General features: G+C 49.9%; 5 protein-coding genes across 5 annotated transcripts; 3 read left to right on the top strand and 2 right to left on the bottom strand.

Moving 5' to 3' along the window:
• Window positions 1-1,289: 1,289 nt before the first annotated feature.
• On the bottom strand, window positions 1,290-4,330 carry F5J12DRAFT_144841 (ATPases of the AAA+ class). Its single transcript, XM_051738135.1, has 6 exons — window positions 3,774-4,330; window positions 2,809-3,720; window positions 2,642-2,751; window positions 2,439-2,591; window positions 1,897-2,386; window positions 1,290-1,841 (listed from the first exon to the last, which is right to left on the bottom strand). Exons 1-6 carry the CDS (start codon window positions 3,985-3,987, stop codon window positions 1,501-1,503), a joined length of 2,220 nt encoding a protein of 739 aa, XP_051599198.1. The 5' UTR covers window positions 3,988-4,330; the 3' UTR covers window positions 1,290-1,500.
• A 1,386-nt stretch (window positions 4,331-5,716) lies between these two features.
• On the top strand, window positions 5,717-7,351 carry F5J12DRAFT_144724 (uncharacterized protein). The gene is made up of 9 exons (XM_051738134.1): window positions 5,717-5,946; window positions 5,992-6,100; window positions 6,150-6,184; window positions 6,233-6,266; window positions 6,315-6,354; window positions 6,413-6,419; window positions 6,471-6,913; window positions 6,966-6,990; window positions 7,038-7,351. The coding sequence occupies exons 1-9, from the start codon at window positions 5,842-5,844 to the stop codon at window positions 7,314-7,316; spliced, it is 1,077 nt and encodes a 358-aa protein (XP_051599197.1). The 5' UTR covers window positions 5,717-5,841; the 3' UTR covers window positions 7,317-7,351.
• Window positions 7,352-7,788: 437 nt separating this feature from the next.
• Window positions 7,789-8,495, top strand: F5J12DRAFT_144710 (uncharacterized protein). The gene is made up of 3 exons (XM_051738133.1): window positions 7,789-8,036; window positions 8,089-8,113; window positions 8,167-8,495. The coding sequence occupies exons 1-3, from the start codon at window positions 8,029-8,031 to the stop codon at window positions 8,443-8,445; spliced, it is 312 nt and encodes a 103-aa protein (XP_051599196.1). The 5' UTR covers window positions 7,789-8,028; the 3' UTR covers window positions 8,446-8,495.
• A 5,797-nt stretch (window positions 8,496-14,292) lies between these two features.
• Window positions 14,293-22,437, bottom strand: F5J12DRAFT_144601 (P-loop containing nucleoside triphosphate hydrolase protein). The gene is made up of 10 exons (XM_051738132.1): window positions 20,823-22,437; window positions 19,896-20,766; window positions 19,278-19,846; window positions 18,889-19,225; window positions 18,067-18,833; window positions 17,111-18,013; window positions 16,944-17,053; window positions 16,743-16,892; window positions 16,201-16,690; window positions 14,293-16,145 (listed from the first exon to the last, which is right to left on the bottom strand). Exons 1-10 carry the CDS (start codon window positions 22,288-22,290, stop codon window positions 14,509-14,511), a joined length of 7,302 nt encoding a protein of 2,433 aa, XP_051599195.1. The 5' UTR covers window positions 22,291-22,437; the 3' UTR covers window positions 14,293-14,508.
• Window positions 22,438-23,381: 944 nt separating this feature from the next.
• Window positions 23,382-25,499, top strand: F5J12DRAFT_836895 (uncharacterized protein). The gene is made up of 9 exons (XM_051745994.1): window positions 23,382-23,462; window positions 23,522-23,630; window positions 23,678-23,727; window positions 23,784-23,919; window positions 23,972-24,413; window positions 24,463-24,595; window positions 24,649-24,847; window positions 24,901-25,253; window positions 25,305-25,499. Exons 1-9 carry the CDS (start codon window positions 23,433-23,435, stop codon window positions 25,368-25,370), a joined length of 1,518 nt encoding a protein of 505 aa, XP_051599194.1. The 5' UTR covers window positions 23,382-23,432; the 3' UTR covers window positions 25,371-25,499.
• The last annotated feature ends 1,229 nt before the right edge of the window (window positions 25,500-26,728 follow it).

The following is a 26,728-nucleotide window of genomic DNA, read 5'->3' as shown; positions in this document are numbered from 1 at the left end:
GTGGTGAACGTGTGCATCACGCTGGGTTTCGCGTCCGAGGAGGTAAACTTCATATTTTTGATAGTCACTTCTCTGCAAGCCTACATATAAACCCAGTCAGTGGGTCTAGTCGAGAGGGAGCGGGATTGTTCTTCCGTCGAGTCTTTGGTTAGTCTAGGGGAGACTAAGTGCGTCCTACTGTAAACACTTCGAATAGGACATTGTTCCTCCGAGTCCTCCACGACAACTTGGAATTGGCTCCCAGGCCAACCAGATAACTGGTTGACACTGCTGCCAATCACCGCGCGTCAATGGTTTGGCCCCAAAGACGTGTCTGATCATGTACGGTCACAGATTACTCCGTGTCTCGCACCATCCGTAGTATTGGAGGCTGTCCAGTGTCGAAGGACCATCAGGTTGTCGAGAGAGGTCTGCTCCCGTACCGACGCACTGCAGCACGAGAGGAAGCAATCCAGCAAGTATGAAGTTCTCGAGGAACGATAACCGGACGATTACTTGCACGAGAACGGAAATCGAGCGAGCGAAGCCAATGGAAAACATTTGTCATTGTGCACGGTCAGAAGGGACTTGAACGTGAAACGTCGCCAATGACATATGTGTACCGGTTAAAATCAGCGAGTCGTCGGAGCGGTCCAATACGAAACGAACGTATGAGGGTATAACCAGTCTAAAAACCTGACATACCCAAATGCGTGATACCAATGTGAACCGGTCGCATATTTCCATCCCGGGACCACATTTATCCACTGAAATCCAACCAAGCGCTTCTGCGCCTCCTCTATCTTCAGCCTGAGCTTCTTGCCGCTATTTTCTCTTGAACTCTTCCTCAGCTCTCCTTCTTTCTCGCTTCCCCAGCATGTCTCTCTCAGCAAGCTTCCTGGCCATTTCCTGTCCCCGCCCCTCTAGCTTTCCTTTCAGTTCTACGGCAGCTCTCTTGCAACCCCTACGTGCCTCACGCCGCATCGCCTCCTCAGCTAATCCGACCTGTTCAGCCAACTTCGCATGTTCCTGTTCGAATATCCTCCTCTGGATCTCTGTCAATCGTTCCTCGCTCTGTACACGGTCAAGATCCTGCTGAAGGCGCTGTTCCTCTTTGACTGCCTTTCATTTCCTAGAGTTGACGTGCTTGTACTCGAAGATGTAGGTGAAGGGGGTGGCACACGGCCACTCCTGTTAGGCGGGTTCCGCCGATTCCACTTTTCCTTCCGGGTTGTTTTTAAGATGGAAACTGCCTCCTTGATGGACAGAGACGCTGGGTTTCCTGGATTATCTGTAGTGTTGATAAGCGCTTTCCGTACCATCCGCTGTCCAATCGTCTTTACGTCTCGAGCATTCCCCCACGAAGGCAAATATGACATGTCCTCGATAATATCCCTCATTGTGAGATACTCGGCTGACGACGGATTTTTGAGCTGCGCAATGTTAATCCCATTCTTACACAGGTCCTTGTCCAAGAGCATCAAGCATTGTTCGGGGGTCATGTTCTGGAAGACGATTTCCTCAGCGAAGCGACTTTACTTGTAGAAGTGCATTCATCTCATCTTCGTAGCCGGCAAGGACGATGATAAGCTTGTCCATGTATCTCTCCTGTGTCATCAGCCCCACGATTTCATCCATGGCTTCCTTCGCAAACTTCCCTTCACGTAGGCGGTAGGCTTCGTCGACGAAGAGAACCTTTCTGAGAACCTTTTCAAAGACTGCCTTCGTCTGTGGGCCAGTGTGTCCGACATGCTGACCAACGAGGTCTGATGCGGAGCACTCTACCACATCTGTCGAAGACAGGAACCCCATGTCGTAGTACACTTGACCGAGTTTCCTGGCTGTACCTGTCTTTCCCGTACCTATTTTAATATATAAATGATGACATTCTAATTTCATGACTTAGGCGTTACGCACCAGGAGGCCCCTTGAAGATGAAGTTGCTGGGTATCTGAGTCCGCATATCCAGTCCCTGGGCCTTCATCGCACGTGCAATTTTTTGGTAGTCTTCCAGCTTCTTGATGATGTTGTCGCACCCCACAACATCTTCGAACAATTTGGCTAGATTGGCAGATGCGTTCTGATCTCGCTTATAATCAGGATCAAAGTCTTGAGGTTCGAAGGTGACCTGTGCTCTCCGTGCTGCTGGGATTGTTGCCATGCGTTTCTGATACCGAGCTTTGGCCAAGCCTAGTAGATTCTCCACTTCACTAGCATTTCCGAAATTAGGCCTATTTTTCATTCGACTGAGGAGGTCTCGTGCCACACGTTTCGCATCATTGGTAGCAGAGAGGTCCTGGTTTTTTAGCTCCAAATCCAGGACTTGCATCAATTGAGGCTCGGTAAAATCGTCGAAGATGAAAGCATTCTCTATGGCAAAACGGTGCGCTAGTCCAGGGTTGACATTCTTCAGGGTGCCTTTTAACATTCAATGCTTGTCTAGTGGAACCAGCGCTTACCTGGAACATCTCTTCCATGTGTTCCTTATATCCGAGTAGCAGGACGCAACGATCTTCCCCTGGGATGCTTTGAATCTCTGCCACCATTGCGTCGATGACAGATGTTTTGAGGGAATCTCGTTTGCCCGTACTCTTGCCGAACAGCAGATACGCCTGCATAATGGTTGAGAGTGAATGGGCTGTTAGTGGTGGTGCAGACTTACGTCGTCTATAACAAGCACCTTCCCAATGGTACTGTTCAAGGTGGTTTTTGTATTCTTCTCTGATTGTCCAAGGTATTCCCCAATAAAATCTGCCGGGTTCTTTACCACCACTATTACAGCATGTCGTCAGCGCCAGCCTACATAACACTATCCACAACAGAATTGACCTTCGCCGTTGCTCAGGAGACCCAGCTCTGCAAGAATTTTGCCATATAATTGGGCCACAGTCGTCTTCCCTGTACCGGGGGACCCTAGAAACACCCTGTTGAGGGATATTGCCATCGGTTCCATCCCAGCCAGTTCTCTCTGATGGTTTGTCTCTACGAGAACGAAGAAGCTGCGAACTGATTCTTTCACAGGCTCGAGGCCGATGAGGGTATGTAACTTCGCCCATGCAGCACTGTCCGGAAGAGCCTTGGACGGATCGGGGCCAATGAGGTCCTCCTTAGACATGAAGAAATCATCTGCCGGTGTGCCGGATGTGCGTGCCTTCTGGTCCCGCTGAGCCTGCCGCTCACATGTCTTTGCAAACATGTTCCGCAGTGCACGTGCGTTTCCGAACCCAGGCTGCTCTCTTCTCCGACTAAGGTGCTTGACCGCAACTCGTGCATAGCGTCCACGGACACCACCCTCAACCTGCATTCGACCTTTGTACCGCTTAAGAATCAGATCTTCGAGCATGATAATGAACTCTGCGTCCGTATAATCTGCAAGTTGAAGGCTGTAGGGAATATGACTGGGTACCTCCGGATCGTGCTTGAGGAATTTCTCCATCTCCTTGGTGTATCCCGCAAGGATGAAAACCAGCTTTCCAACCTGCTTCTCCATTTCTGCGAGGAGGCGCTGCACAACCTGTGCTGATCTAGTACTGGACCGATCATAATCACTGACGAGTTGATGTGCTTCATCGATAAAAACCGCCCCACCGCCTGCCCTAAGAACACCCTCAGTGAGCCATTTTACTCCATTGACACCGTCATCGGCGAGGGATGAACCTGTGGTTTCCTGGAAGGCCTCGCCAGGAAGTACCTGAACGGATGCCAGGAATTGCGTATATAGCTTTGCAACAGCAGTTTTCTCTAATTGTGAGTCATAAGAGCGACCCACCCCTGTGCTGTAAGGAAATATTTACCTGTACCGGGATTCTCGAGCAAGACAAGGTTGAAACTCTCTTCGTGTAAGGCCACCTCTTGACGCTTCAGGGTATCGATCTTCGCCTTTATGCATAGCAATTGTTCTTTCACCTCCTCCAGTCCGATCATGGCCATGATTTTATCGATGGCATCGTTCTTTACTCCCTCGACCCGCTTTTGATATTCCCATTTATCTCTTGCAGCAGACTCCATTTTGGGTCGTGAAATATTTTGATTAGCAAGCAGGTAGGTACCAGAGGGCTGGCTTCGGGGAGGTTGCGTGGTCGACTGGTTTGACCGAGATAAAAGGGGTCCGCTTGTACTTTAGCGTCACGTGTGGCAGGGCATTTTTTCGTGGAATCGAGGGTCTCGTTACTTCTACGAGCGGAAGCTGAGAAGCGCAGCATTGCAACAGATTAAAGTGTCACACAGGGCATTGCAAGGGTAGCGTAATGATCGTCACCGACGCGAGCTTTGTGAGTGGATGTACACTTGCACTATGGTTGAAATACTTCAGGGGGAAGAGATCTGTGAAATCGTAGATTGTGATGTCCCTGCCATTTCCCTACATGTGAGATACCCTCCGCTTGGTGTGAGAGAAATGCATTTGACCTCTGTGGTGTGAGAGAGATGATATTAGTGATCTGCTTGTGAAACACACAATCCCATCCATTAGATGCCACATATACCCAATGTTGATTGTCATGGATTGGCCACTGGCTAAAGCCGAAGACGTGGAAAGGTCGAAATGGGTGGCTTTGCCTCGGCGGAGATGAGGTACCGGAAGTGCCAATACTGAATACTAATAGATTTCGGCCCCAAACTGTACTGAGTATTACTGGCTGTGTTTCGTGAACTCGCGCACTTTCTTTCTTCTGGGATTTGTTCTTGGTTTGGGCTCACTTGGCGGGCCGGTTCAGTTGCACATGTTTCTTCGATAAATGCTGCGCGTTTTTTTTTTTTTTTTGAAAAAAAGACAACGGGCCAACTACGTTGCCGCCGGAATGGGAGCAGTTCATTCTCGGCGTCGAGACGTCCTCACCTTTCTCCTTAGTTCTTGACTGCAAGGGAGAGGAACGTGTCGCCATTAGATAATGTTTTCGCAAATGCAGGGGACAGCCTTGCGGTGACGGCAGCAGCTAACAAACTGCCCAACCTCAACTTTTTCCCACCGTCTGTTTCTTCGAACTGCCGGCTGTCCCGCTTTGTATATATACTGTAGCCAGCTAATCCGTTTTCAAAACGACCTTATTCCTCTGACGCTTGGGCTGGCTGAGTGATCAGACCAGGTGATTTGACTTTCCCTTGCTGAAGTCTATACAGGTGCGGCGGTCTCGCCTTCTGGAGGAGGTAACTTGGCCTGCGAACCCCACTCCATGCACATACACGTATGTACATGTGCACGTACCACCTAAAAAGCGAGTTGACCAGGTCGGTGCAGACATCCTCACAACTAATAACCACACATCTTTCGCACCTTCACCCTCCTTTCAACTTGCCGCTCCCCTTTTGTCGCTTTACATCCACATCACCTTCCTCATCCGCATCCATCACATCTGCCCCGCGCTTGTTTCACGCTTCCGAGGTACGACCACCGGTAGTAGGAGTGGCACCGGTAGTAGTGGCTGTCCCCGTTCTTCTCGAGGCGCAAATTTAGGTTTAGGTTTGGCGGATGTCCAACTAGACCATCCCTGTGCCGATCCTGTGGCTGGCAGGAAAGCAGTGGTCGTCGCCGTGGGGTGGCCTTGATGGGAGGAACAATCTCCAAGACTTGGGCCAGGAGCATCAAGACACTCATTTGTTAGCGAGCTACACATGTGAACGTTTCAACGTTCTGAGACAACGTTTTCAACCGTGTTAACTGCTCACACGTTGTCCTGTGGTCAGCTTGGGCATGTGCTTATTCACACACGCTAGTGTCACCACTGACAGGAGCCATCAACTCACAGCACGTCAATATAGAAGAATACAGTTCATAAGCGCCCTCCGTGGAATCATTTACTTCCATAAATAATCAAACTCTCGCTAGGCACAGGTGTCTCCTCGTTTTTCTTCAACACACTATCCATGAGTGATCAATTCGATTTCGGGGCCAGGATGGGCATGATCATCATGTGCGTGGCATCCGCCGCATCAGCGCTTGCCGTCGGTGGTCTGCTGCTGTACATTGCGGTGAGTTTTTTCCCTTCAGCACCGACCACCAACTGATTTTTGCAGTATAGCGCAGTCACCATCAAGCGAAATGCCTCGCGGCGGTGGTCCACTGACACGCATATACACTATTATTTTCTCAATATGATGATTTCTCACACTATCTTATCTATTGGTCAGTACGTACTGCCACGTGGTTCCTGTTACCGACTGACGACGTACAGGTGAATTGCTCAACATCAAGTGGATTGTAGAAGCGGTGAGCCTTCAGCGTGTTTGTGATGCCTCGCACTCATTTAACTGCCAGAGGCTGTACCCCGGTACCGTTTGCACCATTCAAGGTATTTCTGCTTTCACTTTACTGTATGCTTGTCTTTCATGGCATGCAGGTTTCTTGACTCAATTGGGTAATGTTGGAGTTGCTCTCAGGTGCGTATCGAAATCGAAAAGAAACCCCCTTCACATGCTCACAGAATTGCCTTGTCAGTACAATGGTATGCCAGTTGCATCAATTGTCGTGGTAATGAAATAGTGATTCGAGATAGGCCGTTGCTGTGCACGTGCTGCAAGTATTGGTGCTACAGTGGATATCTCCACCAAAATTTGCTCTCCTTGTACTGGCAATAATTTGGCTGCTCATCCTTCTTCTGGTGGTCGTGCCGCCTATCGTGGTTCAACACAATATTTACGGTGCTAGTGGCTATTACAAGTGTTTATGGTGCAATTCTACCTTTGATAACCTGAATTCACACTGCCGTTCAGGGTGCTTCGTTGACGGAAGTATCATGACGCAGGTTGGCCTCATTTATATATGGTTGTGGGTGGCTGGGGTAGTAAACATCATCTCATACCTGCTCCTTGCACTTGTTATCACGCGACTAGTTCTTGTGGATGGACACAGATTTCGGTGGAGAAAGCAGGACACGAGAATAATTCCGTATGAAATAGACACGTCTGCAGAAAATGTCAGAGCGATTCGGATGCTCTCGTAAGTGGCTCCTAGTCCACGATTGATGGCTTCTGTACGAACCACTTTACAGTTACCCCACCTTGTACATTGTACAGGTGAGTGATCTTCAGTCTTTGATATGATTATAATGAACGAGTGATAGGTGTTACCTCAATCAGTGGCTCGTTTCTTTCAATTCAGCGGTCATGACGTTCCGTTTGCAGCGATAGCTTTCACATCCACGCTGCTCGCATTATGCGGTCTGTTCAACATGATCTTGTATGCTTTTACTCGTCCAAGGTTGATGCCTGATAGACCTTCGCACGCTCCACAGGCAGTGCATGTTGCTACTGCCCGGGCGGCGTACAGTCGCTTTCCACATGGCTACCCGGTGGAGGACGATAGCTTTGCTACAGAAACTGGCCCGGTCCATGTGCCGTAAGACGCCAGGTTTTCTTCAGTCTCCAAGATCTGCATGAATAAAGCTATTTATCATACTGCTATTATATTCGTTAGCCATTACTCCCTTTGAGTACAAGCCAAATAATTGATGTAACTTGGCGAAAGTCACGATTGACCTCATTGCGAATAGAGCAGCACACTATCGCAAATGTGTGGAAATTGAGGAAAAGGGTTGCAACATTAATTAACCAATGGTCCAGAGTGTTACTCATCCACCCTTCCCGGTGGTATGGGCTTGTTGTCTTGAGTGGATGGAAGTACAGTACCTGAGAGTGTGAATGTGTCTGAGACCCAGACACACCTTTGGATGACGAATTGGGGCGCTGAACGTGGGAAGTAGGAACGAGAATCTGCACGTCATCACAAAGATCTATGACATCGAAGACAGCGATCGCCGGACTCTGGGCCCGAGCCCCCACAGGCCGACCCTAAGGGCCCGGATTCGCCCAGCCTGGGTCTTGAAGCTACGCCGAGAAAAACACTAATTGCAACCAGCCATCTTGCCAGAGTGAAACATTGCCAATGTCAGAGCTATGCAAAGAAGCTTGCCTAGACATTCATCCACTTCCGTTCACATTGATTGTTCCAACCGGACGCATCTTCGTTACAAATCGCGCTGAGGGGAAAAGCAAGAGATCGGAATAATCTCTCATGGAGGGGGGCCATCTCCAGAGAGTGTCAGAGCAACCCAAATGCTCTTGTAGGTGGCTCCTATTCTACGATTGGTGGCTTCTAAACGAATCGTTTTACAGTTACCCCCTCTTGTACGGCGTACTGGTCAGTGGTCTTCAGTGTCATTAGTATGATCAGTTGCGCTTAACGAGTGATAGGTGCTGCCTTTGCCAGCGGCTCGTTTTTCCCAAACTAGGGGTGACAACGTTCCGTTTTCGGTGACAGCTTCCTCAGCCGCATTGTTCGCATTATCCGGTCTGTTCAACACGATCTTGTATGCTTTTACTCGTCCAAGGTTGATTCCGGGCAGAGCTTCGCGCAATCCAGAGGGCGCGCATGTTACTATCGCAGGGATGGCACACGATCGCTTTCCACATGGTCACGTGGCTGGGGACGACACCTTTGTGATGACGACTGGCTTGGACCCGGTTCTATGACACACTAGATTTTCTCCAGCTTTCAGGGTCTGCGTGACACATTGATGCTGTAGCATCGGTGACCCGGTTGATTGGGTATTAGGATGTGTACTATTTCATACTATAAACGCGTAATGCTAGGATGCAACAGCATAGTTGCATTCTCCATAGAACAGATTGGGAAGATCAATGACTCCCTTAATGTAAATGGGACGGTGCACCATAGCGAACGTGTGGAAGTGCAACAGGAGAAATGAGCTGAGATGTACTGTGGACATGAGACCGCCGGGTGCATATGCAAAGTGAGGGAGGTGCACTTAGAATTTTGAGCCGGCGACAGACGTAGTGACGTCTTATGTAACTTTCTGGACAAGCAAGAGCGGTCCTGGGCAAGTCCTGGACGTTACTTGTTCACCCTTTGATGCAGACTCAAACATTCGTTCATAGCCCACGCTGGCCAGAGGTCCCCCCACTGACCATCGCGTCCAGGATTGCCATTCCATACTCATTTAGACCTCGCCGTGTTTCCAGGTGCCAGATAATACGGTCACCTCCCCGTGTGTAGACATATGCCTCTGTCAATTGAGAAGGGCCGTGAGACAGAGTGTACGCGTAGTCGACGGATAGCGCTCACTTTGACATTCAGCAGGGGACGAAAGTCAGCGTGCAGCACTAATGAAGAGCACGAACAGTTGACTTTTCCGGGATGCACATGTACCAGCAGGTTCACATGTCGCAGGGAAAGTCTATCGTCACAGAATCAAAGAGAAAGAAATCTTCGTGGAAGAGATGCGTCACTTCCAGGAACGGCAACCAACCGCTACGCGGCATTTCAGCGCTTCAGCTTCTATTGTTGTTTTCGTCGTGTGAGAAAGCCCACGACCACCACGTAGTGTTCTGTAGGCAATACGCATAGTGAATCGCTACCGAACCATCGGGGTCGACCACATCCTCCGACCTGACCTTGCTGCTAGCTCACCCCCTCCACCTTGCAGCAACCGCTCGCATTGAATTATCAAGAACACAAACATGAATATGATTGGGTAAGTCATCAGTACCGGGAACGGTGACACGGTACGCTAGGATCGTCGCAAACCGCCTATTCGTAGCACTCGCCCTTGGGATCGGTATTCCCTACAACACGGCCTGAAGAAGTCAACACGAATAGTCGATGACAGCTGTGCTAGCTTACCACGAGGCCAGAGAGTACGCTTATGTACTTTCTGCCAGCGCTTTCTCGGGCTTAGCATTCGCGTGGTCCGACAAGTCTCCTGATTCGCCGTGCCGATGGATTCGTCACAATCTTGCCCTAGGATATGACGTATTTCAGGACTTCCCCAGCGATGTGGGTTTTCCGTCCTAAGTGAATAGAAGTACAGTACCTGAGAGTGTGAATGCGTCCGAGATCATAGGTTAAGAACGGACGTCATTCCTAATTGGCGAGCTGAGATACTGTATGCGGGAGGTAGGAAGTGAGAATGGGGATCCACAAGTCACCACAATGGCCGCAGGGGTCAGTCGAAGGACAGAAATGCAGTGGCGGAGAGTTGATGGAATGTCAGATATTGAATGAGAGCTGTGATATCATGTACTGACCCGTGGTTCCATTCCAAAAACCTGCATCGCCACTCTGTGGGCAAAACGTGCCATTGTACACGTGTGGAGACGCTCTGCAAAGAACTAGAGCAGAGCATGTACGGAGCTAAGTTGTGTGTAACGGGTGACGTGAATGGTCCACTTTTTGCGAGAAGACTACGAGGTGGCAGAGGAACTGAGGAGAGCGAAACCTGGTCTTTCGGGGGAAGTCCGTTGCCCCCCTATCATCCATCCGCGCGTATTTATGTAATACGAAGTGGCTAAAATGGACGAATGTCTTACATAATCAGTACTCGCTGTACGCAATGACAATATGTTTCGACATCACTTACGATTCGATTAGAAGGTCTCGGGTACGCCGTCATAATATCGCGACACCGCATCGTGCAAGTTCATCGCAAGTTCGTTGTCTTCGCGAGCCAAGTCGACGTTCCCGTAGTTATTGAGACATTCCTCGAATGGTCGTTCGTTCGACTGTCCAGGTCTTCATGGCCACATCCACATCACCACTACTAGGTACACGTGCGATGCCTATGCCAGTCGGGGGGCTGGATTGGACTCTGGATTGAGAATGCACGTCAGCGCATACTTGATGGTAGTGGTGGGGTGGAGTTTGGCATGACTCTTCTGAAGTGAGTAACGGGACTTAACGATGCAGCAAGGAAGTATAACGTACCTGCAGCGGGAACGTGCTGCAATTCCGTGAGGAATGCGAGAGCGGGGGAGTGAGACCAAATGGCCCAACAGAACAGTCAGATAACTTGCCAGACGAGGACTACGAGTCGACGACTTCACTCACTTCCTCTTCTAAGAGTAAGCGCGCGATGCGTTCGCAGACGAGGCTCACACTGGCACTTGAAACTCCAGGGGCAATGTTCAGGCGAGACGAATTGCGACTTCATCCCAACCTACCCGCATCTTACCAGGATGTACATGAGGACTGCGCGAGTCATAGCGAAGGGTGGACAGATGCGGACGTTCATCGCAATATAGTAGATCGAAGTCGTCAGAGGAAAAGGATGTGTGGGGGGACTGGCGGGCTCTGCCCTTGAATTTATAGGTTAGCGATCCGCAGCAGGAGGCTGACATGTACAGAGAGCAGGTTTCCTGCCTATATGCGTGCTGAATGGACCTGTGGGCGTGGCCAACACGGTCCAGCAACTGACGTTCGAACAGGTGGGATCACGGCAAGCACAAATGTGGATTATTAGGAGCTGTACTACATAGTTCGGACAGAGAATCACGCCAGTGCACAGCGGACGTGTTCGACAGCGCTAAGTACTCGGGAATAGGGGTTTGACACCGTTGTATGCGGAGTGTCCCATCGCATGCACTGACAATTGACTTTGCCACGGAAGTACATGATCCTCATGTACATCCTGGCAAAGTCCACTGTTGTGTTCATCGCTGATGGTATGAGAAGGAAGGAAAGGGGCGCTGCTCTTCACGGAAGAGACACGTCCCTCATTTATATACCGCGTCACTTCTAAGAAAGGCAACCCAGTCTTCCCCCTGGTAGTCAACGGTCGTCCCAGTCGACGGAAGTCTGTTAGCGATTCAGATGGTTTGCCATTAGCATCTGGGAAACGACACCAAACCGGATCTCGCCACTAATAGCATGCATGGGTTTGCCCTGCCTGACTTTCGCCTGCAAAGGCGACCGCATTTACAAGACTCTGGACTGCATTTTCGATCCGTTTTGCTAGCCACCATAGCGAACCGTCAATAGGCCTCTCTGACTCCTGGTACGCACCCATCGTCATCGCTGGCAAGCCCGCCAATACAGCTTATACTAGAGTCTAGAGGAGAAAAGAACGGTGCAGCGTGGAGTGACTCGCAGTGTCCAAAATATGGATCAGCTCACACCACTAAAGTACTCACATCGTGTTCTTCAAGGTCAGGGAAACGATGGAGATTTGGCAGTGCGCCATTATGATTATGGGTTTAGTAATGATTCCCGAGCCTGATTCAATATATCACTTCCACAAGATCTGGTGTTTTCGTCTGCGCGAGGTCACGCATAGAGCGAGGGTGGCAGAAACATGTCGAAGGAGAGCTCGGTACAATCATCCAATTCCTTCTGCCCTGCACCAAGTCTTTGGGCTCTGCCACATTTTCACTTGCGCATACCGTCAACCCGTCACTTCCTTTCGCTAGGATCCGAATCTGCCCACAAAACCATGCGATGACAAAACACCTCTCGGTCGCGCCCCTGTTTCACGTTCATCAGTAGGCTCGTCAACCCGTGCACCATCCAAGCAAGATGGAAGAGGTAGGACGCGATACGACACACTGGCGATATCATCACTGACAAGCATCTCACCCATCGAAGCGTACGGGAGTTCGGGGCCTCGCAGTTCGGTACGGGCGGATCATACGAAACAGGATTCCTCTTCATCACATCTAAGTCCTACCTTTTCAGGTAATCCAGTCCCAGGTGTAAGTATGCCTATCCCCACTCCGTTGTTGAGGGCACCTTCTTCCATTCCCATTTATACAGCACCGCATCCGAGTACTTTGTCGATACCCTTAACAACGGGATCCCGATCGGTGCTGGGGTCACGATGGGGGAGGTTGTGGATATAAAAATGTATGGCGAACGTAGGAACGTGGTGCGCTCTCCGGAGAGGGACTTCGGAGGTCTGGTAGCTTTTTGGTTTTACAAGATTATCATGATGCAGCGCACCAAAGAAAATGAAACGACTCCCCTCCCTCAGTTCCAACCGTCAAATGTCCAACATCTTCCTTTCCAGTATCTGCGCCATCCTGCTTAATGGTTATGTAACCAAGGCTTCCAACCGACACGTGAGACCCCGAGCAGGATGAGATTGACTTTTCGACTCTCGCCAGCTGTACAAGCTCGAGTCCAACCTAGCATCGTCGGATGCGGTCTAACATTCTGAAGGAGGCCGTAAGTCCCCATTCTCAGTGTCACGCAGTCTGAAGAAGCAGAAGTCCAAAACAACGTCTCGAAACCGAATATAACCTGGTCAGCTTCGAACTCGTATCACATCGTGTGCCACCTCCACCGGTGCACATCCCATGCTGGTATGGTCTCTGCTACGCTCGCTTATACCATCTAGCTAACATCCCTATAGCTCACTTATCGTGATCCCACCTCCCATGTCAAGAAGCGCATCACGAGAATCAACGAGTGGGGCATATCCAGGCTCCAACTGTCAGCTCTTTCTGTGGAAAGTTGCCCAGTTCAACTTCGTTGCCCACGAGAACGCCTCCAACGCAGGCGAAATGGTTGGCGGAAGGCAAATACCACCCACCAACCACTGTATGCTCTTCTTGACGATAAGTTCCAGCTCTTGCGTTCGAGTGGAGGTCTCTCCCAATGAGCCTGTCATAACCCTCGCCGAGAGCAAGTACGATGTTACTACCAAGATTACGAAGAGAGTCAATCATCGCACTTAAGGGCCTCACTGTGCTATTCCTTCCCTCCCCCCCAACCTTACCAGACGCATAGGCATTTCATCACCGGCATCGAGATCGTGGCCTCTATTCTCCGCAAGCTCGTGCATGAGCCCTCCATACTTCATCGGAGTTCAGATGTAGCAACAGTGGTGAGAGGACTTCATCGTGTTCATCTTCTCCAGGTTCTGTGAATGCTGTCGGGTAGATTCAAGCTGGATTGCGACAATCCGAATCGTTTGAGGACGTATAAACAAGGAGCGATCTTAGATTTGGAAACACAAGAAAGCGGAGTGAAACCAAGGAGTGCTGACTGTCAAAGTCATTATCCTTCTTTGCGGTTTCGCGTCCGAGTAGGTAGTTTTTGGTAGTTATCTCTGCGCAAGCTTGCGTGTAAACCCTGTCAGTGCGTCCTGAACCTCCTCGAAGCGCACTTTAAATACTTGGAATAGGAAGTCCTTCCTTCGGATAATGAGGGAGCGATTATCTTCCGCGGTCGAGTGTTTGGTTTGCCTAGGAAGGAAACCAGCCCCTTGTGGCCAATCGGATGACTGGATAACTGACAGTGTGGTCAATCATCACACGTCGTCGGGTCAAACTCAACATGACGGGTTAGTGGCCAGCCGGCACTAACGAGGCAACTTGCGAAGGACGCTTCTTGTCTTCGCTCTACTTGGCACCGCATCCAGGACCCCGAAAAGTTCGAGCTCTTGGTCCACCTCCTGCAACAAGTCCCTTCACGGAACAGAGATATTAAGCGGCACCTTTCAGTCCCACCGCCTGCTAGCGCAGACCGTGACCTCAAACCGATTCAACAGATAAAAATTTGTGGCCAATGGAGGCTGACACTACCGTGTACCTTCACTTGTGCGGAGAGAACAGAATCAATCGAGCAAGGCCAACAGAGAACATTGTATAATATCATCCAGTGGGCACGGTCGGGCGGTCAGTGATCATATACATATGTACCGTAATTTTCCAGCCGGTTGCGCAAAAACATGTTATAGGACATTCGGCGGGTCGTTAAGGCAACCCAGTGCGAAAGGAACGGGTGAGGTCACAGGCAGTCTAGAAACCTGACATACCCAATTGTGCGTCCGAGATGAAATGTCCACCGGCCGAACATCTCCACCCCGAGCCCACATGGATCCACTGAAATCCTGCTGGGCAAATTCCCATGCTTCTCAAGCGCTTCTGCGCTTCCTCCACCTTCTTCTGCCTCTGAGCTTCTTCCTGTTGTTTTCTCTTGAGCTCTTCTGCCGCTCTCTCTCTCGCAGCCTTCACCTCTTGTTCGCGCCTCCTCGCCTCAGCAGCCTGTCTCTCTATCTCTGCCAGTTTCCTGGCCATTTCTTCTCTCCGCCTTCTCTCCTCTTCCTCCTGCTTTCTTTTCAGTTCTGCGGCAGCTCTGTCTCTTGCAGCTCGTACTGCTGCCTCACGTCGTCTCGCCTCCTCGGCCAATCTGACTTGCTCGGCCATTTTCGCACGTTCCTCTTCGAGTGCTTTCCTTCGGATCTCTGCCAACCGCTCCTTTCTCTGTGCACGTGCAAGATCCTGCTGAAGACGCCTTTGCTCTTCCATTGCCTGCTGCTTCCGTTCCTCTTCGGCGGCTTTGGCAGCTTGGAGCTGAGCCCATACTCGATCAGATACACCAGGGTCACGGCGGACGCAGTCTGATGATGGCCCTGTGTCATTTTTGGTGGCGGCGTGTCTGTTGGATCGGCTTTGTTTCTGGCTATGGTTGTGGGTAGTCTCGGGCTGAGAGGGTGCGGGCGATGAAGCACGGGTAGACACGTCTGGGGTTGTGCCCGGCTGCTTCGGTTTTTTCTGGTTGGGGGGAGGTCTGGATGCTCGACCTTTGGACTCCTGTTGTCGTGGGGGCGGCGGAGGGGGCTTTGGCCCTTGAGTTGACATGCTCGTACTCGAAGATGTAGGTGGTGGTGGTGGTGGTGGTGGTGGTGGTGGTGCACGACCACTCATGCTCGCCATCGGAGGCATTGGGGAATTCTTCCTAAGATTACCAGGGCGAGGCGTATTCTGCCGGTTCTGCTTTTCCTCCCAGGTTGCTTTCAGGATGGAAACCGCCTCATTGATGGACAGAGACGCTGGCTGATCCAGGTTATTTTCAGCATTGGAGAACGCTTTCCGTATCATTCGCTTTCCGATCGTTTTTATATCTCGAGCATTCCCCCACGAAGGCAAAGACGACATGCCCTTGATAATACCGCTCATTGTGGGATACTCGGCTGACGATGGATCCTTGAGCTCGGCAATGGTAATGCCATTCTTGCGTAGATCCTTGTCCAAGAGCGTCAAGCATTGATCGGGAGTCATGTTCTGGAAGACGATTTCTTCGGCGAAGCGACTAGATAGTCCTGGGTTTACTTGTAGAAGTGCATTCATCTCATCTTCGTAGCCGGCAAGGATGATGATAAGCCTGTTCATGTACCTCTCTTGTGTCATCAGCCCAACAATTTCGTCCATGGCTTCCTTTGCGAAGTGCCCTTCACTCAGGCGGTAGGCCTCGTCAACAAAGAGAACCTTTCCGAGAGCCTTTTCAAAGACCCCCTTTGTCTTTGGGCCGGTGTGTCCGATATACTGACCAACGAGGTCTGATGCGGAGCACTCTATCACATCTGTCGAAGACAGGAACCCCATGTCGTAGTACACTTGACCGAGTTTCCTGGCTGTACTTGTCTTTCCCGTACCTATTTTAATATCTAAATGATGACATTCTAATATTGTGACTTAGGAGTTACGCACCAGGAGGCCCCTTGAAGATGAAATTGCTGGGTATCTGAGTCCGCATATCCAATCCCTGGGCCTTCATCGCACGTGCAATTTTCTGGTAGTCTTCCAGCTTCTTGATGATGTCATTGCACCCCACAACATCTTCGAACAATTTGGCTAGATTGCCAGATGCGTTCTGATCTCTCTTATAATCAGGATCAAAGTCTTGAGGTTCGAAGGTGACCTGTGCTCTCCGTGCTGCTGGGATTGTTGCCATGCGTTTCTGATACCGAGCTTTGGCCAAGCCTAGTAGATTCTCCACCTCACCAGCGTTTCCGAAATTAGGCCTATTTTTCATCCGGCTGAGGAGGTCTCGTGCCACACGTTTCGCATCATCGGTAGCAGAGAGGTCTTGGCCTTTAAGCTTGAGATCTAGGACTTGCGCCAGTTGAAGCTCGGAAAAGTCCTCAAAGGTGAAAGCATTTTCTATGGCAAAGCGGCGTGCGAGTCCAGGGTTGACATTCTTCAGGGTACCTTTCAGTATTCCACGCTTGCCTATTTGGATTGGTACCTACCTGGAACATCTCTTCCATTTGTTCCTTGTATCCAAGTAGCAGGACACAACGGTCTTCTCCTGGGACGCTTTGAATCTCTGCGACCATTGCGTCAATGACAGATGATTTGAACTGATCTTGGCCCGCATTCTTGCTATACAGCATGTACGCCTGTGTATCTATTGAGATCGAATGAATTTGTTTGTGGTGGTGCAAACTTGCCTCATCTATAACAAGCACCTTTCCCATGGTACTGCTAAGGATGGCTTTGGTATTCTTCTCGGAATGTCCAAGGTATGCCCCAACAAAATCTGCCGGGTTCTTTACCACCACTGTTATAGTACATCGTCAGCATCACCCCACATAACACTACACACAACAGAATCAACCTTCGCCGTTGCTCAAGAGACCCAGCTCTGCAAGAATTTTGCCATACAACTGTGCCACGGTCGTCTTTCCAGTACCGGGAGATCCAAGGAACACCCTGTTGAGGGACATCGCCATTGGTTCCTTCTCGTCCAGTTCTCTCTGATAGTTCGTCTCTATAAGGGCGAAGAAGTTGCGGACCGATTCTTTCACAGACTCGAGGCCTATGAGGGTTTGTAACTTCGCCCATGCAGCACTATTGGGAAGAACCTTGGATGGATCGGGGCCGATTAGGTCCTCCTTAGACATGAAGAAGTCGTCTGCCGGCGTGCCAGATGTGCGTGCTTTCTGGACCCGCTCAGCCTGCCGCTCACATATCTTCGCAAACATGTTCTGCAGTGCACGTGCGTTTCCGAACCCCGGCCGCCCTCTTCCCCGACCAAGTCGTTTGACTGCAATTCGTGCGTAGAGTCCACGCACACCGTCCTCGACCTGCATCCGACCTTTATACCGCTTAAGGACTAGATCTTCGAGCATGGTAAGGAGCTCCTTGTCCGTATAGTCTGCGAATTGGAGGCTGTAGGGAACACGACTGGGTATGCCTGGATTGTGCTCGAAGAACTTCTCCATCTCCTTGGTGTATCCCGCAAGGATGAAAACTAGCGTTCCAACCCGATTCTCCATTTCTGCGAGGAGGAAGTCCAGCACTGGCCGACCAGACTGATCGTAATCGCTGACAAGTTGATATGCTTCGTCGATGAAGATCGCGCCACCGCCCGCCTTAAGGGCATCATCAACGAGCTTTTTCGCTCCTGAAACACCGTCATTTGCAAGGGATGAACCTGTGGTTTCCAGGAAGGCGTCTCCAGGAAGGACCCGAACGGACTCCAGGAATTGTGCATATAGCCTTGCAACAGTAGTTTTCCCTAATCGCGAGTCATAAAAGCGTCCTACCCCTGTACCGTAAGGAGAGATTTACCTGTACCGGGATTCCCGAGTAAGACGAGGTTGAACCTCTCTTTGTCTAAGGCTACCCCTTGACGCTTCGTGGTGTCGATCTTTGCCTTAATGCGTAGCACCTGTTCTTTCACTCCCTCCAGTCCGGTCATGTCCATGATCTTATCGATGGCATCGTTTTGTACCCCTTCAACCCGCTTCTGGTATTCCCACTTATCTCTCGCAGCAGACTCCATTTTGGGTCGTGGAATATTTTGATTAGCAGGTTGGCCGTTTCCGGAGGACTGGTCTTGAGGTGTACGTGGACGACTAGGAGGATTTGACTGAGACTGAGAAGGGCCCGCTTGCGCTTTGGGGTCACGTCTAGCAGCTGCACGCTTGACCTTCTGCTTCAAGTCTTCAATCTCCTTTTCCTTCTGGCGCGCTTCATTCTCTCTATCTTTGGCCTTCTGTAACTCCACCAAAGCTTCCCTCTCGAACTGTAGCTTCGCTTCAAGTTCTAACATCCGGAGATCATGTTCGCGTTCCGCGGCCTCGCGCTGTTCCTTCGCTTCGAGGTCGCGCTTTGCCTGTCGTTCGAGTCGCTTCATCTCCTTGTCGCACTGCTTGCAGTTGGATGGACGTCCTTCGTGGCATTTCCATGTAATTGTATGAGCGCCAACTGGACACTTGTCGCTAAACGGTGCTTTGCACAACATGGTAGCGTGAATGTTAGGTTGGTTAGGGGCCACCCGGACGGGATGACATTTCAGAGCACAAAGGTGGAGATTGCACTTTAGCATTATCCCACTGCGTAGAAAGGATCAGATTGCAAATAAAACACGTTATCAAATGCAACAATCACCAAGGCTCTGTGCAACCCCCATCGGGAGTGTAAGCATCAAAATCGTCCGGTTGTTCTATCTCGCGCGTCGTCTTCGGATGTTTCTCGCACCTGACAGGAAAACCTCTGAACACATATCCGCCGTTCCGCAAAAGATTCATCAAGTCAGTCCAAAGTTTTCCCCCCTTCTTGGAACGCTCGAATGTGGCCGAGTTTCCGATGAGGATCAGGCCGTTGCGTGCTCTTGAGATAAGCACGTTGAGACGCTCAGGCGAGTCCATGAAACCGATGGAATTGGACGTGTTTGATCGACAAAGACTTGCCACCACAATGTCACTCTCCTCGCCCTGATAATTATCTGCCAGAGGCTCAGTTTAATGCTCGATCACACACGTACAAACATCGCGCACCAATCGTAGCCAGTCGAATACGTGTTTTCTTTTTCTGTGTGTTCGCATTCATTAGTAGCCCCGCTCGGTTAAGGTCATTTGAGTCCAAATCATTCAAAATAGGATCCGTTTCGTTCTTGAGGGCATCGCGAAGATTTGATAATTGACCAAGGTATGGGGTTAAGATAACGATGTTGTCGCTCCCATAGCCTTGCTGCGCGAGATACCGTACGATGCGGAGAACCATCTTTACTTCATACGTATTCTGTTTCGATGACGTTGAGCCCCCATCTGCTCTATCAGTTATGCGCTTATCCTCATCTTCCGGATGGCCGTGGTTCACGAAAATGACATTGCTTTGAACCCCGCGAATGTTGTCCCTGTTTTGTGTTTTAGGCGCATCTTTGAGGTCTGGATATGTGAGTGCACGAATCAAAGTTGATATCTCTGGACGCATGCGGTGTTGAGCAGAGAGCGTAACGTGAGGGAACCCTTTTAGCACTAGTCGCTCGAACAACGATCTGTTGAGGTCGTAGCCCTCGCCTTTTTCGATCGTCAGAGTATAATTATTGACTTTAGGTCGCAATTGCCTAGAGGAAATCAGTGGCGGAGTAAATCAACGAGGTCAAACAACCTTACTTGTGGTCCCCAATGAGAATCATTTGGGAAGTGCTGCGACTCAGAGCGGTGACGACATGACTCTCGAGGATTTCACCGGCTTCTTCGACAAGCAACACGTTCGGAGATGCAGCCCTGATATCCTCCGCGAACTTTGCGGCACCTGTCGTCGTACACCCAATAATCCTCTTAGTCCTCAGTTGTTCAACGAGGGATTGTCCGAATTTGCGCGACAAGTCATCCTGGTAGTAATTATACTGTTCGCCTGCCGCGCAGAAATCCTCCACCACCTGTTTGAATATGTCTGACTTCCAACCCTCTACCTTCAACTGACGGCGGTTCTTGTCCATATTCCAGATTTGATGCGCGGCTTGTATGTGACGCGCATTCTTGAACATCCAGGCGTCCTTGCCTTGCATCCATCGAGAAACGAGGAAAGTTCTATCCACCGCCTTTCCATTAGGCCCCATGAATGTCATTCCGTCTTCCGGATCAGGGACACGGAATGCTTCAAAGAATTCAAGATCCTCGAACTCGATGTAGTCTAGTAAAGCCTCGGGACTTGGCTGAAATGACTTCAGAGTATCAAACGAGTCTTGGAGGTGACAAAGGTGGTGACTTGCTTGCGTCTTCGCCTGGTCGATGAGTGCCCAGTCAGCCTTTGAGCGAACAACCCTGTCCCTCTGGAGTTTGAAAACGCTGAGGTCTTCAAGCGCTGACTTTGCGCGGCCACCGAAACGAACAATGTCCGTTCTCGGAATACCTATGCCTATAAGGTCCTCGAGGAATTGATCAAGGGCGTGGTTCGTGTAGCACACCACGAGGATAGTCTGCACGGTAAACATATGCAGTGCCTTAGCTAGAAGTGCACCGATGAACGATTTTCCAGTGCCTAAACGTGTGTGAAAAGTTATACTATTGGGAGACCCGCCAAACAAGGAAACGCACCCGGTGGGCCTTGAATTAACGATAATCTCTGTTTAAGCCCCGCAAGAAGGGAGAAAACTTGCGATGGGTCAAGAATGATGGAGTTCGGTGTGTGAAGTAATGGCTTGAGGTCCATCGAGGGTTTACGACTAAGCGGTTCGGTGATTTGTGTAACAACGATAGGGGGACTCGGGATCTCCTTCCCATCTTCCCAAAACAAAATTTCTTCCGAGAGCGGCAAAACTGGCATTTTCTGGAGTGCTTTCAGCACAGGCTCGAAGGCGAAGACGGCACAGTCAATCTGTATCAAACGAAGATGTTCGGTTGTCTTGAGCTGCAAAAGTGCCCTCGAAAGGCTAACTTGTGCTTCGATCTGGAAGACGATGATAGGCGGCTTTTTCGCCAACAAGTCTTCCTCGCGGTGGATGGTGCCAAGGCTAAGAATAGCGCCGTCCCCGATGAGACATGCCAAGGATTGATGGCGAAGCATTCTTGATCCACGGTGATCGTCGAGGAAGAATTGTTTCCTGTCCTTCTCCTTAACATTCTTGAGTATGGGGAGGTCGGAATCGCATTGGAGCATGAGACCCCAATGAAATTTCCGGTTTTCAGGGCTGGTGTAGATGTTCACCATCTTGACCCCATCAATAACCAGCCCACGATGTCTCCCCTGCTTCTTTTTCAGGGCAATGTCGATTTCCTCTTTTAGCTCATGCATCATGTCGTCCCGTAATAAACGGAACATGTTGTCCAGGTAGTCTGCGACGCGCGTCTCCTTTCCTTCCGGATCTTCAAGAAGGGAAGCAGGCCGTAGCGCAGGTTTCTTGTTGCTGGATAACTCATCTGCGGTAGGAAGAATAGCGATCTTGCGGAAATCAGTAAAATCGTTATCATGACGCCCGCCGGGGACGAAATCAGGATCAGCAGTATTGGTCGAAGCCGTGTTAGCGACAGAAAGAATGTGTTTGATGAGATATCCCTCTGATCTAAGCTCGTGTTGATCAGAGTTGATGATCTTGTCGAGTATGGAAGGACGACTGGCGAGCTGGCGGTAAGTGGTCGTGTCTCTGTTGGCCATTTGGAGGAGATAAGAAAGAGATTTCGCGAAAACGTGCTGAGCCCGCGGGTTCAGAGTCCCATTCTCGAAAGCCCTGTGAAACTCGTTCCAGAAAATGGGCGGGTCGACGATGCTGACGATCACGTTGTTCAACACGTCGCCGCCCATTTCGGCACGAAGAAGGAACTCGAGCACATCCGAGGCAAGACCGTTTAGGAAGTTTGGCCTAAGGTCGGAGCGCATAGCCTGCTGGACTGCGGGAAGGCCATGGGGATTGGCGACGATGTCGCTTGCGCACTTGGCTGGGTCAGCCTGTGCACATAAACCCTCTAAGAACAAACGACAAGCATTCGAGCCCTGCTCAAGTTTAACGTTGCCATGTATGATATCGTTGAATCGCTTGTGCAGCTGAGTAGTTCGCTGGTGAGACATGTGAACGGTAGAAATGAAACGGAACTTCAGGTAGGTGCTGTGTGGAGAGCAAGTCTGTGGTCACCTGGGTCCTGCGTGCGGCGACAACGAGGCCACTCCAACCCTAATACAATAGGCAGAGCGCCGAGGCAGATGATCGTCGTCGTATCGATTTGGTAGTTCTGTACGGCCACCCCCAATATCGGGGACGAGTTCCAACAGCACTTTCATTGGTCGATTCCATAGGACATGAAACTTGGGGACCAGAAACGATTGAAAGATTCTGGGCACTTCAACTTTGAAGGTGGATCAACGAGCATGCACCTACCATGACTCCGAAATAGTTGTTTCCAGCGGCTCCTTCACGTTCATCCCCAGCCTATATTATGTACAGTATGCACAAAAAATTGCGGATTTATGAAAGGTGATAGATCTTGCCATCGAAAGGCGGAAGCTTGGCTGTCGCGATTGAAAGATTTTCTGGAAGGTTTTGGCTTGGCACGCAAAGTCCGGGACTATGAAGGACCCTGAACTGCCCAGTCCAAAATTCTCGCCCGTCCCGAGGGAAAAAAAAACTCACAGACTTGATGGGCAAGCATGGTACCGGACGAGCTCGAAGACTCGCAGTCACTGCTTGGTAGTTATGTAGTACTCCTTGTGTCTTATCAGTGCGCGCGGGGCTCTTCTCGGAAGAAATCATATTGCATAAAAGACAATCCAGACCGTCAGACGGAGCGCCGTATATCTGATAGAAGCTCAACGAGATATCTACTATCGATCTGCAATCAAGTCCACCCAGCAATATCCCCCATCATAGGTAGCGACGATCATCCCAAGGGAACAAACTAAATACGTAGTGGCCCCTTCTTCAGGCACCACAAGCCGCTTGAACTTTGTTCTACTGCAGGCACAGCGGAACACACGAAACATGGGGACCCCAGTGCGCTGCATGTCCCAAACACCGTGGCGCTGCCATAGTAAAGTAGTACGTAGTACAATACTAGCCACATCCCAACTTCGTAACTTGGCCCCTGTCACCTTCAGAGTGTCACAAGCCACGTGACAGGCATCACACGCTGTGACACGATCCGCCGCCTCCCGAAAAGAGGACTCCCACAACTTTTCCTGCGACGACCGCTTTTCGTCTTTTCTACTGGCCAAACATGCTTCAACTACAGAGAGCAACGCAGAAAGCAAGTGTATTTGCCTGGTTTCATTGCACAATCTACTAACTGGTTCTACCATTTGGCAGCATGTCTCACGGCGGTTGCGCAGGGCTGCTCTTCAACTCGGAGCATGGCAAGCCCATCGCGGTCTGGCAACACCCTCCGGACCTTATGACACTTTGATTATCGGCGGAGGTGAGTAATTTCGATCGATTCCGCGTGGTTACTCATTCTTCCGCTAGGTCCTGGTGGTTATGTTGCCGCCATCAAGGCCGCTCAACTTGGCTTGAAGGTATACCTTTCTCAAAGTCATTCACACATTGCTCGGTGTCACTAGATAATGCATAGACTGCGTGCGTGGAAAAGCGGGGAGCTCTTGGGGGTACATGTTTGAACGTTGGCTGCATACCCTCGAAAGCTATGCTGAACAATTCACATCTGTATCACCAAACCAAGCACGATCTTCAAAAACGTGGTATCGATGGTACGTACGGGACACCTATGGTTCTTGCTCTTTCCACATTCATTCCGGGCAGTTTCCGATGTTTCGCTTAATCTTCCTCAAATGCTCAAGTCAAAGGAGCAATCCGTCACCTCTCTTACTAAGGGTATAGAGATGCTCTTTAAGCAGAACAAGGTCGACTACATCAGGGGTGCTGCGTCGTTTGTCTCTCCCAATCGTGTAGCAGTTAAGCTATTGGATGGCGGGGAGACTGCGGTCGAGGCAACAAATATCATCATCGCTACTGGCTCGGAAGTTGCCCCTTTCCCTGGTGGTGCCATCGAAATAGACGAACAACAAATAGTAAGTTCCACGGGTGCACTTGAGCTACAAGAGGTGCCAGGCAAGATGGTCGTCATCGGAGGCGGTATCATTGGTTTAGAAATGGGCAGCGTGTGGAGCAGACTAGGCGCTGAGGTTACTGTTGTAGAGTTCCTTGGTGGTATTGGTGGCGCTGGCATCGACGAAGAAGTCGCGTAAGTGTGGCGCGGGTAATCCTATTCTACTCGACTAACGACCGTCCAGCAAACAGTTCCAAAAACTCCTCGCGAAACAAGGTCTCAAATTCAAGCTGAATACCAAGGTCTTATCCGCCGAAAAGCAAGACGGTAAGGTCTTTGTGAAGACACAATCTGCAAAGGGAGATGAGGAGGAGACGGTAAGCACGACGGATTCAAATGGGAATACCGGATACCTTACTGTAGTCTCTAGCTCGAGGCCGATGTTGTCCTGGTGTCTGTGGGTCGCCGGCCATATACCGAGGGCCTCAACCTTGAGGCTGCAGGTGTGCAATTGGACAACAAGGGACGCGTTGTTATTGACGACCAGTTTGCTACATCGGCGAAGCATATCAGGTGTATCGGTGATGTTACATTTGGGCCTATGCTGGCGCACAAGGCTGAGGAAGAAGGTTAGTCAGGCGATTATCTGCACCTGATATGTGCTGAATAAGATGTCGTCAAGGCATTGCTGCCGTTGAGCACATCAAGCATGACCATGGCCATGTCAACTACAACGCAATTCCATCTGTTGTCTACACCCACCCCGAAGTTGCATGGGTAGGCAAAACTGAGCAGGACCTCAAAGCTGCTGGCGTCAAGTACAACATTGGGAAATTCCCATTCGCTGCCAACTCACGAGCAAAGACCAACCTCGATACGGAGGGTTTCGTTAAATTCCTTTCTGAAAAAGAGACGGATCGGATTCTCGGTGTTCACATCATCGGTCCCAACGCCGGCGAGATGATTTCGGAAGCCGTACTTGCCATGGAGTACGGTGCCAGTTCAGAAGACATTGCAAGGACAACCCATGCACATGTGAGTGACAGACGTTTCTGCTGACCTTTTGATCTTATGTCTGGTACGTAGCCCACGCTCAGCGAAGCCTTCAAGGAGGCTGCTATGGCTGCGTACAGCAAACCTATCCACTTTTAGACAGGCTAGTTAGGGACGATGTGATAAATCACCATGCTAAATGTTGATGCCAGTTGCACACCTTGGGGACGAGCATATGTATGTAGCCTGATCATGCGTGTCCTTTCAATGGAAATCCGTAAAACCTAGAGCATTTTAATGAGAAGGTATAGTGGGACAAATGCCCTATGTAAAATGGCTGTCCACTGAGGAGCAAGGGTGATGTAGGAGTTTCAATAACTTGGGAGGGAGTGTATGGCATAGATGTTATCTGGGAGACCTGTTGGCTGAGGTGGTGTTCTTCAGATGGATGCTGTTGAACATCTACATTCTATGGTGGTCAATGATGTGCCCCTATACCAAAGCTGACCTTGAAACCATACTCTACCATCAGGTTCAGAAACCTATGGAGTTGCTTGAAGATCTCAGAAGATATGTCTGTGAATTCAGATGCACTCTCAGCCTTGCTCAGAAGAACAAGAAACTCCCTGAGGACTATATCAATGAGAAATTCCTGGAGGGGTTCCCCCCAAGGTTCTGGAATTCTTTGTTCATGCACTTACAACTTGTAGAAATATCTGTAGGCTACTACAGGATGTCAGTATAGTAGAATACTTGTAATATGAATGGACTTACCCTCAGTAGTGAACAAACTACTGAGGGAATACTAGTAGGAAATACTGCAAGTATGTGCGCTATTTCAGCTTATGTAAGCAGCCAAAACATCGCACAGTGGTCAAGTACCACAGGGGCACTTTATGTTCCAACACAACTTTCTGACCTAGATCATGCCATGACATTGACAAACCATGGGAGTTCAATACAGTCTACAGCTAACTACCTTCTCAGTGGAAACAAATGAAACTTCCTCAGCCAGATTTGTTGGCATTGTTTCTCCAGAACTCTGCACCCCCATCAGGAAATTAACAAAATGCTATCCTGACTTCTTTGGACTTATTTGACTTATCTGACTTATCTGACTTGCACACTGGCAAAGAGAAGTTTAGAGAAAGGCAAAGAAGTTGAATAAGTTGAATAAGTTGAATAAGTATGGTGACAGCACAACAATTTTAAAAAAATTGGGATAGTTTAACACAAGACAAATTCATGATGCAGAGGCTGACTTGTCTAAAATAGTGTGATTGCCAGGCAGGAACATGAACATCCATGATCCTACTACCAGAAGATTTAAAGCTATGTGACCAAAGCCATGAGAGTGATTTCAGCAAAAATTCCACTTGCCAACCCAACTGGTGGACCTGGTCTAAGTAATGCAGGACTCAATGCATCCAGCCTGTTGTTGCATGAGTACCTTTACATTCTCCTGAGGATTGAACCCACTGTGGATGAGATTTCAATATATGCATTTGACCTCAGTG

The sequence above is a fragment of the Pisolithus orientalis genome (genome assembly GCF_024613125.1).
Source record: "Pisolithus orientalis strain OTSU chromosome Unknown F5J12scaffold_17, whole genome shotgun sequence".
Taxonomy (NCBI): domain Eukaryota; kingdom Fungi; phylum Basidiomycota; class Agaricomycetes; order Boletales; family Pisolithaceae; genus Pisolithus; species Pisolithus orientalis.
This window is presented reverse-complemented; position numbering and strand designations above follow the sequence as displayed.

What these genes read in the sequence shown, in the direction of transcription:
- F5J12DRAFT_144841 (XM_051738135.1), bottom strand. Translation starts at nt 3,987, where the DNA reads ATGGAGTCTGCTGCAAGAGATAAATGGGAATATCAAAAGCGGGTCGAG. An exon ending in TCTCCTGAGCAACGGCGAAG is followed by an intron (nt 2,752 to 2,808) that starts GTCAATTCTGTT and finishes ATGCTGTAATAG; the next exon opens with TGGTGGTAAAGAACCCGGCA. An exon ending in ACATGGAAGAGATGTTCCAG is followed by an intron (nt 2,387 to 2,438) that starts GTAAGCGCTGGT and finishes GGCACCCTGAAG; the next exon opens with AATGTCAACCCTGGACTAGC.
- F5J12DRAFT_144724 (XM_051738134.1), top strand. Translation starts at nt 5,842, where the DNA reads ATGAGTGATCAATTCGATTTCGGGGCCAGGATGGGCATGATCATCATG. An exon ending in GTCTGCTGCTGTACATTGCG is followed by an intron (nt 5,947 to 5,991) that starts GTGAGTTTTTTC and finishes TGATTTTTGCAG; the next exon opens with TATAGCGCAGTCACCATCAA. An exon ending in TCACACTATCTTATCTATTG is followed by an intron (nt 6,101 to 6,149) that starts GTCAGTACGTAC and finishes GACGACGTACAG; the next exon opens with GTGAATTGCTCAACATCAAG.
- F5J12DRAFT_144710 (XM_051738133.1), top strand. An exon ending in CCCTCTTGTACGGCGTACTG is followed by an intron (nt 8,114 to 8,166) that starts GTCAGTGGTCTT and finishes AACGAGTGATAG; the next exon opens with GTGCTGCCTTTGCCAGCGGC.
- F5J12DRAFT_144601 (XM_051738132.1), bottom strand. Translation starts at nt 22,290, where the DNA reads ATGTCTCACCAGCGAACTACTCAGCTGCACAAGCGATTCAACGATATC. An exon ending in ATTCTCATTGGGGACCACAA is followed by an intron (nt 19,847 to 19,895) that starts GTAAGGTTGTTT and finishes GATTTCCTCTAG; the next exon opens with GCAATTGCGACCTAAAGTCA. An exon ending in AAATGGAAGAGATGTTCCAG is followed by an intron (nt 16,691 to 16,742) that starts GTAGGTACCAAT and finishes GGTACCCTGAAG; the next exon opens with AATGTCAACCCTGGACTCGC.
- F5J12DRAFT_836895 (XM_051745994.1), top strand. Translation starts at nt 23,433, where the DNA reads ATGCTTCAACTACAGAGAGCAACGCAGAAA. An exon ending in CACTTTGATTATCGGCGGAG is followed by an intron (nt 23,631 to 23,677) that starts GTGAGTAATTTC and finishes TTCTTCCGCTAG; the next exon opens with GTCCTGGTGGTTATGTTGCC. An exon ending in TCAAAAACGTGGTATCGATG is followed by an intron (nt 23,920 to 23,971) that starts GTACGTACGGGA and finishes CATTCCGGGCAG; the next exon opens with TTTCCGATGTTTCGCTTAAT.